Source organism: Grampus griseus (assembly GCF_964374135.1).
Source record: "Grampus griseus genome assembly, chromosome: 3".
NCBI lineage: Eukaryota > Metazoa > Chordata > Mammalia > Artiodactyla > Delphinidae > Grampus > Grampus griseus.
The window spans coordinates 112,928,178-112,942,495 of record NC_139019.1 but is presented as its reverse complement, the minus strand read 5'-3'; the positions used below and the strand labels follow the sequence as shown (position 1 = coordinate 112,942,495).

General features: G+C 43.4%; 1 protein-coding gene across 1 annotated transcript in view; it reads left to right on the top strand.

Annotated features, from left to right (window-relative positions):
• The window catches only part of TRPC7 (transient receptor potential cation channel subfamily C member 7), a gene marked incomplete at both ends in the record, with an annotated part of 122,690 nt that overhangs the window by 25,540 nt on the left and 82,832 nt on the right, over positions 1 to 14,318 (top strand). The window contains one exon of the mRNA XM_082651487.1: positions 6,632 to 6,814. Coding sequence (XP_082507613.1) covers positions 6,632 to 6,814 — 183 coding nt within the window. The remainder of the gene's footprint in view (positions 1 to 6,631; positions 6,815 to 14,318) is intronic.

Here is a 14,318-nt window from a genome sequence, read left to right as displayed (position 1 = left end):
ATATATAAGAACTCTCAAAACTCAATAATAAGAAACTCAGTTTTTTAAAAAAACTAACAAAGGATTTGAACAGACACTTCATCAAAAAGATACAAAGATGGCAAATAAGCACATAAAAAGATGCTCAATATCATTAGCCATTAGGGGATGCAAATCAAAACCACAATGAGATACCACAACACAGAAAATAAATTGACTGTGGAGAGAACATGGAGCAACCAGAACTCTCATAATTGGTTGGTGGTAATTGGCAGCTCTTCTAAAATTAAACATATACTTGCTATATACTCAGCAATCCCACACTTAGATATTTACCCTGGAGAACTAAAAACTTATCTTCACACAAGAACCTGTACATGAATGTTTATAGAAACTTCAGTCATAATTGTCAAAAACTGGGAATAACCAAATCCTTCAATGAGTGAACGAATAAACAAACTGATACGTGCATGCAGTAGATGTGAAGTAAAAAGAAATGAACTATTAACACACACAACAATATGGATGAATCTCAAAGGAATTATACTGAGTGAAAGAAGCCAGTCTCAAAAGATTATATACTATATGACTCCACTTATATGGCATTCTGGAAAAGGCAAAACTCTAGGGCCTCTTTGTTCCATGCCCAGCACAGCTACAGCTCACGGTCCCAAGAAGCACTGCAGCATGTAGCAGCTTCAAAGCCCTTAATCTGGACAAACTGACTTGTCTGCTAACTCTGTGTCCATCCAGCAGTCCCCACAAGCTAAGAATGGTGGTCCCTTGTCACTTTCTTTAAGAAGAGACTTGAGTATGCCCTAACAGGAGATTAAGTAAAGAAGATGTGCATAGAGCAATTCACTGAGATGGATGGCAAGGTCCACACTGATATAACCTACTCTGCTGGGTTTCTGGATGTCATCAGTATTGACAAGACTAGAGAAAATTTCCATCTGACTATCACACCAAGGGTCACTTTGTTGTTCACTGTATTACTCCTAAAGAGGCCAAGTGTAAGTTGTGCAAAATGAGAAAGATCTTTGTGGGTACAAAAAGAGATCTCTCATTTGGTAAGCCGTGATGCTGACACTACCCACTACTCTGATCTCATCAAGGTGAACATCATTCAGACTGATTTGGGGACGGGCAAGATTACAGATTTAATCAAGTTCAATACTGATAACCTGCATGTGGTAACTGGCGGTGCTACCCTGGGAAGGGCTGATGTGATCACCAGAGATGAAGAGAAGTGAACAAATTCAGAGTATATTTTTAATATATGGATTAGACATGAGTGAGAGAGAGAGAGAAGAATCAAGGGTTTCTCCAGCATTTTGTGTTCTCCTCTCCAAGGGCCAGTCTTTCTCCCAGTCCAGTAACTAAAAACCACAGAAAGCAAGAGGTCTAGAGTTTGAAATCAGTGGTCAAAATAAGGTGGTAACTAATTAAAATTACCATTTACAGGCTTTATTTTTATTATCAATATTTATTTAGGTTTTTATTTATTTTGTTATTTGTGTTATTTCCTGTTAACTACACTAAGTATTTTACATTGTTTTGGTATTGATTCTCCCAATCATTATACGGTATGTATAGTATTACAGATTAAAAACTGAGATGCAGAAGAGTTACATGGCTTGTTCTATTTCCCACAACTGACAAGTAGTAAAAAAAAGAAGTTCAAACTCCAGGTCTTTCTGACTTCAAAACCTGTGCACTCATCTACTACACTACAGAATCTGCTGGGTGTTCAAATATCCATATCCCAGCCCACCCTTTATTTCTCCAAGTTAGTTGAGAGTCAGCCCCAATTAAGTCTCTAGTTTTAAGTGTGCTAAGTAGAAGGGAACACGCTGCTCACCAAGAGGAGGAAACATGGTGAGAGGGAAGAGCACAGGATTTGGGTCATACCGACCTGTCTTGAATCTTGGCTCTACCACTCAGTCGCTATGTCATCTTAGACAAGTACACTGCTCCAATAGACTCAACAAGCATTTACTGAGTGCCTATCATGTTCCAGGAAATATCCTAGGCTCTAATGATATATCTGTGAACAAAACAGCAATGATTCCTGCCCTCGAGAAGCTTACATTCTAGTGAAAGATATGGACAATAATTAAATAACATGTATGGACGTCATAGAGTCATAAGTACTATGAAGAAAAAAAGCAGGAAAGGGTGATTGCAAATGGAGAAGGTTTACAATTTTTTAAAGACAGTCAAGGAAGTCTTCTGAGAAAGTGACATTTGAGCGAAGACTTGAAGGAGTTAAAAAAGTTGTTCATGTAGATACCTGGCGAAAGAGCATTCCAAGTAAAGAGAATAACTAGTACAAAGGTCTAGTCCATGCCAAGTGTGTTTGAAGAATAGCAGGGGGGTCAGAGTGGCTGGAGTGGACTGAGGGAGGGAGAAAACCGCAGGAAATGAAATCAGTGAGAGAATGGAGAGGCTAGATAATGTATGTCCTTATAGGACAGTATAATGAATCCATTTTTACTCTGAGTGGATGGGGAGCCACTGGAGGGTTTGAGCAGACCAGTGCCATGACCTGACTACTTTTCCTAAATGTCTGACTGATGTATGGAGAATAGACTATAGAAGACCAGGACAGAATCATAGAATCAGGGAGGCCAGTTAAGAGTCTCTTGGTTAGTCCAAGCAAGAAATGATGATGGCTTAGACCAAGGTAGAAATAGTAGAATTGGTGAAAAGAGGTCAGATCTTTTATATATATATATATAGATAGATAGATATAGATATATTTTTTTAGAAGGTAGAGCTGGTAGGATCTGCTACTAAATTATATGTCTGTTTTGAGAAGAAGAGAGGAATCAAGGATAAATCCAAGATTTTTTGTCCTGGACAACTGAGAAGTTGGGGAATACTAACAAGGTGGAGAAGACCAGGTCCAGAGTTAGTTTCATTAAGTTTGAAATGCCTATTTGGCATCCAAGTGGAAATGCCAAGATGGTAATTGGATATATTTGACTCAAGTTCAGGAGAGAAGGCCGAGCTAAAGACATAAAATTTGAAGTCCTCAGCATATGGATGGTATCTAATGATCTTAGACAGGATCACTAAGGCAATGAGTGTAAACAGACAGGAGAATTCAAAGGACTGGGCACATCTTTGGGGCATTCTAAAACTAAGACATCAGGGACATGAGAATTAATCAACAAAGATGCAAAAGTACTCATTCAGGAAGAAAAACCACAGAAAAGTATGTTATGCTAGAAGCCAAGTGAAGAATGTGTATCAAGGAGGAGGAAGTGATCAGCTATGTCAAAGCACCTAACAGGTCATGTAAGATGAGGACTGAGAACCAACCACTGGATTTAGCATATGAAAATCACTTGTGACCTTGGAAGGACAGTCTCAGTGGAGGCAATGGGTAGAGGGTGAAAGCCTTACTGAATGGAATAAGAAAGAGTGTAAGGAGGACAACTGTCAACTATGAGTGTAAACGAGTCTAATGAGGAGTTTTTCTATAAAGTGGAACAGAAAACTAGAGTAGTAATTGGAGAGGTAAGTGGAGTCAAGAGGAGTTCCTTCTTAAGACAAGACAATAGCAACACGGTCGTATACTAAGCCAACAGAGAAAGGGAGAAATTAACAGTGCAGGGGAGAGAAAGGAAGAGCGCAGGAGCCATGTCCTTGAGTGGCGTAGGGGACTGATATCCAACACACAAGTGGAGGAGCTGGCCTTAGATAGGAGCAGCAAGAGTAAGAAGAGGGAAGAGAGTCCATGAGCACAGATGAAAGTAGACTATGTGGATGGTGCGAACATGTGAAGCTTCTCTTCCAATGAGCTCTATTTTCCAAGTAAAATAGGAAACTAGGAGGGGGATGAAGTGTTAGAAAACTGAGACTAGAGAGGTATGAAACGCTTGTTTGGGACAGGGGGGAGGGTAAGTTGCCCAGGAGCGCCGTGGACTGCTTGAGGTTGGAGGTAGTGAGTTTACAGCACGCCTGCTCGGTGCAGGTGTGTGCTCTCCAGCCGCGTTAACTGTGCAGAGGCGGGAGCAGAGTAGTGGAGAGCTAGACGCAACCAAGGTCAGGCTTTCATCCAATGAGGAGGACAAAATAGGAGGGTAAGAGAGTTGCTGTGTGCAAGGATGATGATAAAGACTACCCATAAAAGAGAAGCTCTGCAAGGAGGGAGACAGGGACCTGAGGGGGATGAAAACCAGTGAAAAGGTGGTGTGGTCAATGGCTTGTAGGTTTCATGGAATCAAAGGACTGCTAGAATTAGGATCCCAGATGAAGAAAGCTGGACATATAGGAGGTAGTGGTCAGAGAGAGGGAGACCTAAAGTTAGGGTCGTGGAGGAGCTGCAGTTACTGGGAATAACTAAGAGAATGAATGGTTGAGGTGGAGTTGAGGATAAGGTCACTGGAAAAGATGGTGTCAAGGAAATGAGAGGGCAGGGTAATGGAAGGGACATCTTCTTGGGTACTGAAACCACCAATAACAACAGCAGTTAATGTTGGGAGAGCGACAGTAAGACAGAAGCTAAAATCTTCAAGGAAGGTGACAGAGTAACCAGAGATGAGTAAGTGACCAATATAAGGAAAAGTGGATTCAGCCTGTTAGTTTCTCTCTCTGAGTCTCAGTTTTCTTGCTTGTGAGCTGGAAATGCTGACAGTCCTTCTAACATGAGGTTTTTATAAGGATTAAGTAAGATGATGGAGGTAGAACAGCTGTCGCCCACTGGGCCTGGCAGACTTCAGTGTGCAGGAATATTGAATTATTTGTAAAAGGGCACCTGTGAAGTCTTAGGTATATGTCTCATCTTTCCAACTCAAGTTGAGGAGTGTGGCTCAAAGGCTCGCTGAGCTCAGGGTTGACCCATTTCTCCTAATCATCACAACTCCGCAGAGATGTGCGCCCATGGCTCTCTCTGGGAGGCCTGGGCCTGGCATGACCCTCCCGTCTGCATCTATTCCATGTCCCATCTACCCATGTCCATGTCATCTCTGTCTTCCTGGCAGGCCCAGGCCTGCCTCCTCCAGCCATCTGCAGACACCAGGCACGTTGCCTTGCAGACTGATACAGAAGGCAAAACCAAACCAGCCGTTTGGGTTGCTCTGGTGTGTCTCCCTTTTTTATGGCCCGGCTAGCTGAAAGAGCCCAGGGAAGTGAAAGTCTCTAACGACGTGGTACCTTCTGTTCTGAACTGCACTGCACCCAGAAATGCGCAGAGGCTCTGGGACGGCACAGTCTGACCTGCCCACGACAGTCTGCCTGAGCTGAGCGTCATTTTTCTACCCAGCATTTCCAAAACACCCTGCTTATCCCTAAATGATATATGGAAACGAAGGGTAGCCACTCTTGTCTGAAAACATCTTCTTGACCCTTTTCCTTTTAGCAAACAAACATTTATCAACACTTACTTCTTTCTCTAACGTAAAGGGACATTTTGAAGCAGCAGTGCTGCAAGGAGAAACGAATCATTAATTTAGAAAAATTGTTGAGCTTCTGCAGTTTTTCAGTCTCCCATCTATGTGCTGAGGAATCCAGGTTCTGGAAAAGCAAAACTGAACTCCTATCTACCAACTACTATTTACCACTCTCAGGGCTTACGACATTGATTAACTCTGAAAGTGACATTTGGTTCTTGTGTTGCTTCTGAATAGACTTGTTTCAACTAAGAAACCAATAAGGAAGCCTTTAGGGGAAAATATTTTGGGGGCGTAGTGGTTTGAAGGTGACATGAAACATTCTTTTGTCCAACATTTCGGATCATTATCTGGAATTGAAGCAGTGTGTTTTAGGGGAGAGAGAAGTTGGCATGTCACTAGGAAAGGCAGTCAGCCTCTGAAAGATAATTTAGAAACGTATGCCTAGGGAGGAGATGAGAGAAACCCAGAGGCAACTCATTAAAAAAAAACAAAACAAAACAAAAAGGAGGTCAAGGTCTGAAAATGATTATTCAACAGGCAAGTAATTTAAGGTGTCATGATTTGCTGTACAAAAGGATCTGTGGTAGGAAAGGATTCTGTTAGATTTAAATTACATTTGATTTTTAAATTTATAAGTTACAAGCAGATTTTCCAGCACGTTAAAAGAAAGCACACCTGTGTACATTTTTCCCCCAAATTTAGCCTATCAGCCGTATCTTTCCAGTAAACTTCCTGCGTAGAGCAGTTGCCATTACAGATCGGTAGTAAATGATTTAAGTGATATTTCCATCAGCCTTAAAAGTGCATTTCCTTATCACTCCTCCCTCAGATTTGGCTCAAAATTAGGCAAGGAGAACTGCTGCTTTCAAAGAGCTCAGGGTGGGCTTTGGCAGCCTTCAGAATTACTTAGAGAACGAGGTTAAAAGATCCCTGGGCCTCATCCCCAGGAATTCTAAGTCAGTGAGTCTGCAACAGGGCCTGGAAATCATAGTTATAGCATGCACCCAAGGTCACTCTGATAGAGGTGGCTGAGGAGCACACCTTGACGAATCTTGGCTTAGAGAAGATGCCCTCTAGATTGTTGTGTCAAGAGAAGTTGCCCTGCCTTCTGGATCCAGCATACCCTCTGGTTCCAACACACTCTAAGCTCGCGCTTGGTGCACAGCTTTGCTGAGCGACACTGCTATGCTAGGCAAGCCCACCTGTGGGGCTCAGTGTGACACACCCCTGATTTCTCTTTATTCTGTTAGAACGATTACAGGAAGTTATCTATGCAATGCAAGGATTTTGTGGTGGGCGTGCTGGACCTGTGCCGAGACACAGAAGAGGTGGAAGCGATTTTAAATGGTGATGTGAACTTCCAAGTCTGGTCCGACCACCACCGTCCAAGTCTGAGCCGGATCAAACTCGCCATTAAATACGAAGTCAAGAAGGTAAGCTTCCCCACCGCCCCCGGCCTTCCCAGCTCCAGGGCTGCTGGCCTACCTTTGTGTTCATGCTTGTTTTCTGTTCCCACAAGGGGATGGTAACAACACTGAGTACCCGACTTGCCTCTAGACAGGGAACTTCCAGAACTTCCAGACTTGCAGGACTGCTCAGAGCTCCTTCCTTCACCCCCAGCCCACCAGGAGAGAGAAATGAATCATGACAGTTACTCCGTGAACAGGCTTCAAGCCTGGAGAACAAAAGAGCAGATTCTCAACCTCCAAGCCACTAGCAAGGACAAGATTACAGTGAACGCTCCCATCAGCTAGCAGGCCGATTCCCAAGCTTTCATGAAAAACATATCACTCAGCTCTGTGCACGGCATTTATTGAGCTTTCCCTGTGTGCCTGGGGACTTGTGTAGAAAATGTCTTAGTGTAGAGGATTTGTGGGATCCACGGTTCTGGGAAGCTCAGAGGAATTTCACTCTCAAGGCTTATGAAAAGCTTTAATAGGAAGCACGACTAGACTTTCAAAAGAGTAAGTCCCAGCTCCTCAATCAACCTCAAGGTGTCTTTAATGGTCACCAGCACCCAGTAGCCCTCACACCCACAGTGGCTGGTCAGACTGAGTCCCTAAGGAGCAAAATTCAATTAGGGTTCCACTTTGGATATACTCTGGATTCTTTAGCATCTGCTCTGATGTTAGACGACATCATTCATCCTGATGAAAACTGCAGAGCTCCAAAGACCCATATGCTTAAATACCAATGTGCTTTCCACATAAGCAAGATGGCTGATCAGTCTTCAAGGGCTTGGTTTTTTTTTCCAGCTCTTTTACAGGGTGACTACTGGGGGGATTTCCAATGCCCCCAAATTGGCCTCTTGGCATTTCTCCTCTTGTCTGATTATCTTAATTTGTGTAGGATGAACCATCCTTCAAGAAACCATGTATATCTGTGGTATTCATCTAGAGAGAGCTTCCAAGTTCGATAAAAATCTTCCTGTCCTTTTACTTTTAATAATAATCAAAATTTCTAGGAAAAAGAGCTTTTTTCAAAGACTCTGAGTCCTGAAGATAAAATTGATAAATCATGGGAAATGTGGCCTTAGATTAATCTTCAGAAGCATAGAATTACAGGAAGGGAGGAGTCAGGCTGCAGTTTCAAGTATGTACAATCCTATTTACTTAGTGTAGGGAAACTCACTTTTTAGCTTATCTCAAGGGCTCACTGAGGCGCTTCAGCAAAGCACAGCAATCCCTTCCTAAAGGTGCTGAGATATCCATGATCTTGGGGTTCAAAGAAACCCTGCGGAAGAGACTGCTTGGTAATGAATGGTAACAAGCCTGAGTTTCTAGCATTTCCTTCCTTCCCCAAGCCACAGTATTCTCCTGCTTCCCAACACAGGGTGAAAGGTGAAGATGTATTTGACACCCCAAAGAAAAGACGATGTTTGGCATTTGCAGATTTACGTTCACAGTTTTGGCTATTCACAAGCAATTCCAACAGCCCATGAAAATGCAAGCATTCACCATTTTTCTGAAACATAAATCCAACTGAGCAACACAGTCACTGAGGGCAAATCACTGAGCAAGTCCAGAGTTTGGCTACCACTTCAGAGCCTATATGTTCCTTCTCATTGTCAACTACCAAGTACAAAACAGCCCTGGTGATGGATGAGAAGAAAAAGTGAAAACACTCTATGAACATGACAGTTTTGGTCAGAATAAAGAGGTTTTGTGAGGGAAATTATTTACTCTAGTGGTATTTGCTAATTAGGAGAATCATAAAGGTCTCAAGAAACACTCATCATGAATGTCAAGTGTCTGATGCAATCCATAGGTAGGAAGATGATAAATGACCTGCATAAAATGTCAGCCTTGCTCATTTCAAAAATCTCCAATAGGTAATTCTCTCAAACCACATATGCCATCATAGAGAGCAGACTCACAGTTTTCCTTGACATTTATTCTATCGTGAATTACCAGCGAAAATACATAATATTTTAAAATCTTATTGATATTATAATGAGATTTCATTTTTAATTTATGAACTTTAGAATGCTTGCATGGGCACAATCTAACCCTGGGTCTTTTAATTATGAAACAACTAGCACCAAGGCTTATTTACACCTGACATATATATGTGTCATAAGGCTGGAATATAAAGCCATAAAAAAATTCCTAAGTCTCTGCCACATATCAAATCAAACCATTAATTCAGTGATTAAAACAAACTAGTTGTTCTTGGTAGTTCCATGAGCTGCTAATAGGTGACCTTAAAAGAAGTTTTTGTGTTCAAATAAATTTAGAGACCTTGAGTTAAGCAGAGTCAAAAAGGTTTCTTTGCTTAAAGACATTACAGAACCTTGATCATGCATTGCTACTCTAAAAGAAGAAGGGTACAATGTGTATTACTTGACCACAGAACTCCCTTTCTCATGGAGCATCTGGTAAAACTAGTTTTCCATGTAACAGTATTTGGGAAACTCTAATACAGAATCAGCCTTTATATTTATGAAATGCATAGATCTGAGTGAAATGGGTGCCACTCTGTGGCTGGCACTGCACCCAAGATCATGTCCTTCATTTGAATGTCTGCCTCTCTTCGGGCATCACCCTCATGTCTGGTCCTCTGACTGCCTCAGCCATAATGTCAGTCTCTGTTACATAAAGACAATTACCCCACCATGGCACGAGGGACCACCTGGTAAAGAGGAAGGAATGATGAAGGGGATGTCAGGAGATGTCTAGCATGATTCTTACATTTAATGACCACATGGTCTTGGATAAGTCTTTGAAGCTCTATGGGCCTCATTCCCCTTCTGAAAAATAGGCATATATGCTTTTGCTTCACAGGGTTTCTGTGAACTTTCAAATGAACTGATATGAGGGTAAATGCTTTGGAAACTGAAAAGGTCTCTACAGCTCCATAGGAAAGCATCATCACTGTCATTCAGTAATGCTATGCTCCACCTTCCTTGGGACTAGACGGGTCCCTTTATCCCCAGAGATATTCCCTAGCTTGTCCTTTGTTATCTTCCCAGAGAAGGCTAGAAATGTCCCCCTGGGTAAGGACATCATCCCTATAGCCTAAAACTCCTTCCCCAAAGATCAAAAGGCCTTGTGAGGATATGGCTGTTCTCCATGACTTCTGCCTTAATTAATAGGGTGACTCAGCCTTCCCACTGTGTTTGGAAGGCAGTGTTGGAGAAGTGGCTAAGAAGGTACCCTTAAAAGTTAATCACGGTCCAACCACTTATTAATGGGGTCACTTAAGCAAGTCACTTAGCCTCTCTGTGTCTCACTTCCCTCATCTATAAAGCTTGGTTAATAATGCCTACTTTATTGAATTGTTATAAGGATCAAATGGAATAAAGCATGTGTGCCTCAAATAGCCCCAGGCCTCACCAGCCTGTGGGTATAAATGAGGCAGTATTAATACACACATTGCACTGGCTTAGAGTCAGTGTTCACATTACTTAAGACATTTCTGTTATCCACCTCAGTCCCCCTAAGCCTTTACAGGCCACAGTCCCTTCAGAAGCCAAGCATGCCTCATGAAGAAGCAAGGATGCTTCTTCCCCATACTGAGTCACAGCTCAGCCCAGAAGCAACTCTACCTATGCTTCACAGATAAAGAAAACAATCCCTCCAGCTTTGGCCTACAGCCCCAGTATATATACAGGCCTTGGTCTTCTCCCCCAGGGCCAACCTGAGTGACAGACGTCTTGCAGACTCCTCCATTTCTAGCTCTGTCTCCAGGGAACATGCATAAATATCCTTCTTAAAGACTCTCCCCTCCCCCTGCATATCAACTCTAAATAAATGCTTGGGGACTCTGAGTCACACCAACTGGGAAGGCCTAACCAGTCTGTGATTCATTCAGGTTCAGCTGGCCCAGTCTGCACCCATAAAGGAAGATCAGTGCAGTGTCTGGCACAAGGTCATTGCTGACGGACTGCTTACAGAGACAAGATGCTTCGTGCCCTTTCCAACTTGTCTAACTGAAGACTCACCTCGGAGCCCTTCACTCTCATCCCTTCCTCTCTCTCCTCTTTATCGCTTCTTCATTTCTAGGCTTACAGTGAGGCTATTTTCCTTTCTCTCCCCTATGTCATCTCTTCCTCCTTCCTGACTTCAGGTCGGCCTTAATGGGGATTAGGTGCATCTCCATTCACTGAAAGAACTTTGTGGGCGTGTGTCCTCCAGGTTCAAAGCGCCAAAGGAGAGTGAGACAGGAGACCTGGAAGGTCCTATTTTCTACAATAGAAGCCTTAACTCCACCTGTAGAGGAGATGGAGGCCCCTCTAGACATAATTAAGCCAAGGTCTGCTACCAAAAAACATGCGAACACATGAATCTTTTGTCCAAAATTATATCACTGTCATTGCAGAAAGCATGTCTATTATTAGGCAATGTCACCAATAAGGGTGGTTAGTTTAATCTGACAAGTTGTTTTAGCCATGGCCTGTAAGCCCTACAGTCACTGATCAGCCTGCAGGGGATCCTGAGGAAAGTAAGACACAGTCTTGCCCTCAGAGAGCCATCAGTGTGGTGGGTAAGGTGCAGACAGCCAGCCTCTGACCACAGCGGCAACAGCCTCTGCACATTGCTAGCTGAGCAAAGCAGAGTTCACAGCAGTTGCCTCTTTCAGACTCCAGGTGGCCCCCAGTTCTAGCGTCTTGACATGTGGCTTGATTTGGAGGATGCAATTATGGTACCAGCTATCTTTCCTTCCAGCTGATGAGACCCACCCACTCTCCTCAAGAAGCAGCACCACTCAGCAGAGCCTTCCAGATCCCAGAATTTCAGAGGTGCCCTTTCCTGACTCTGCCAAGCTCCTGGGTGATTCCTGGACCAGAAAGCTAGTATCACATGAAATAAAGACCTGGGACAAGACCATGGGAGGGGGAAGGATGCAGGCGGAACCCTCACTAGCCCTACTTAGTAACACAGTTCCCTTTTTCTTCACACTGCTGTACTCAGGAAATAATATCCCCTGTGATTTTCATTCACTGGCTGACTCATCATTTAACTAACATTCACTGATGTCTACTACATCACCAGCTCTGTGTTCAGCACTGGAGAGACTGAGAAGACCCAGGCCTTGTCCTTGAGGGGGGTTCGTGTAGCACTGGAGAGAGATGTGTGAACAAAGGGTCACAATCCTGTCTGAGCAAGGCAAACAGGAATGGGAAGGGGGCAGCACGGGGGTCAGAGGAAGCACTGACCAGCTCAGTCTAGACCTCAGGAAATGTTTCCCAGAAGTGGAAATGCTTGAGGTAGGGCTTAAAGGATGAGAGGTTCTGGAAGGGATGGCAATTCAGGTAGAGAGAGGTTAAAGTTAAAAAGCCACAGATATCTTAGGAAGAGTGGCACGTTTATGAAAGGAACATGTTTAGAGGGGGATGTGGCTGAGGCTGTGCTATTGTGGGAAAGAAACAAACTGGAGAGTTTGTCAGCAGCAGATCCTTGAGGGTATCATATGCCACGCACAAGGAACTTGGACTTTATCCTGCCAGCACTATCCTATAGAATTTTCTATGATGATGGAAATGTTCTGTTTTCTACCGTCTAATATGGTAGCCACTAGCCTCATATGGTTAATTAGCACTTGAAATGCAGTTAATGTAATTATGAATCTGAATTCTTAATTTTTTAATTAATTAAAATTTCAATAGGCACATGTGGCCAGTGGTTACTAAACTGGACAGTATGACTATATATCCTCATTCATGCATTTAACAAGCTTTCTCTGAGTGACTACAAAGTGTGCTGTGCTAATCACTGGGGATGTGGTAGTGAATAAAAATGACGTGATATGAACCATGGTGGGGAAGATGGATATTAATCAGAACATCACACCAATAAATTGTAATGTTCCAACTGAAGTCAGTGTTATGAAGCAGAAAAACATGGTATTACAACTTCTAAAGGCAGATATGACCTAATTGGGGAGGTCAATAAAGGCTTCTCGGAAGAACTCAATGCTTGCTCTGAGAAAAGTTAGCCAGAGGTGGGGAGGGCATTTCTGGCAGGAAAAAACATGTTCAAAGCTGTACAAAGGCCCTGTGGTGAGAAGAAATACAGCCTATAAGAGGAACTGAAAGAATGTGAATGTGGCAGAGTCAGAAGGCATGAGGAAGAGTGGGGTGTGGGATGAGTCTACAGAGGCACACAGGAACCGGAGGCTTGCAGACCATGCTAAAGGATTTTGTTTTTGTTCTTTTTTAAGGAACAATAGGAAGCCATCAGAGGAGTTTAATCAGGGGTGGTTTTCTCAGGATAGAAAGCCTCTGAGAAAGGCTGAAAAGCAAAAAGGGTGGGTATGGGGCTTCCCTGGTGGCGCAGTGGTTGAGAGTCCGCTTGCCAATGCAGGGGACACGGGTTCGTGCCCCGGTCCAGGAGGATCCCACGTGCTGCGGAGCGGCTGGGCCCGTGAGCCATGGCCGCTGAGCCTGCGCGTCCGGAGCCTGTGCTCCGCAACGGGAGAGGCCACAACCGTGAGAGGCCTGCGTACCGAAAAAAAAAAAAAAAAAAGGGTCGGTATGGATGCAGCAATATTGTTGAGCAAAAGGGACAGACTATTAATCAAGGCAGGTGAAGTTATGCTGCGTTAACAAGCAAAACCAAAGCTGTATTGGCTTTTAACACACACACACACCCACACACACACACACAAACGTTTACTTATTGCTCATCCTATTTCCATCTTGCAACAGAATTCAGAGGAATTCACTCAGGAACCCAGGCTGATAGAAATGCCCCCATCTCAAATGTTTCCACCCTGCCAAAGGGAAATCCAGCCCTGGAGAGTCTCACATCAGCAATTAAATGCTTTCACCTGGAAGTCACACACATTGTTTCTACTTACAACTCACTGTCAACAATTAGTCACATCACCCACCCCACCACAAAAGGGCCAGGAAGTGCTGAATAACCCTGCCATGTGTTTGAAAGGAGAAGAAAAAATGGAGCTATTTGGTAAACAGCACTAATGACCACCAACAGGAAAAAAAGTTGAGGAAATTAATATTAAAAGCATCAACGTCTCTATAAATCGGAAGCAGAATCACCCTCTGAGGTAGAAGGCAGCCTGAAAAAATTTTCTTTAAAAAGGTTTGAGAAAAATTCTGTGGGAGATGGGAGGAGAGAGAGCTGAACAGTAGACCCAATAGCCCAGCCAATACTAGAGACTGTAAATTCTTTGCAACAGTCTGTGCTCTTAACAAAAATGGAAAATCTCTACAAAAAATGGTAACATACCAAGTCAGTGGCCTCCATGAACCTCAATTCCCTGCTGTGAACTTCATTTCAAGATTCCTTCATAGAGATGGAGCCCAGAAGTGCACAAAATGTGCCCACAGAGGAGAATACCAAGGAGGGAGGGGCAACCTTAGAGGGGAGGGGTGTGGGGGGAACATTCCCCCAGCATCACCACCCTGTCTAAAGCTGGGCCAGGGCCTCTAACAACAGCATAAGTCTGTTTGTTCTTTCCTCCAAAAATCAC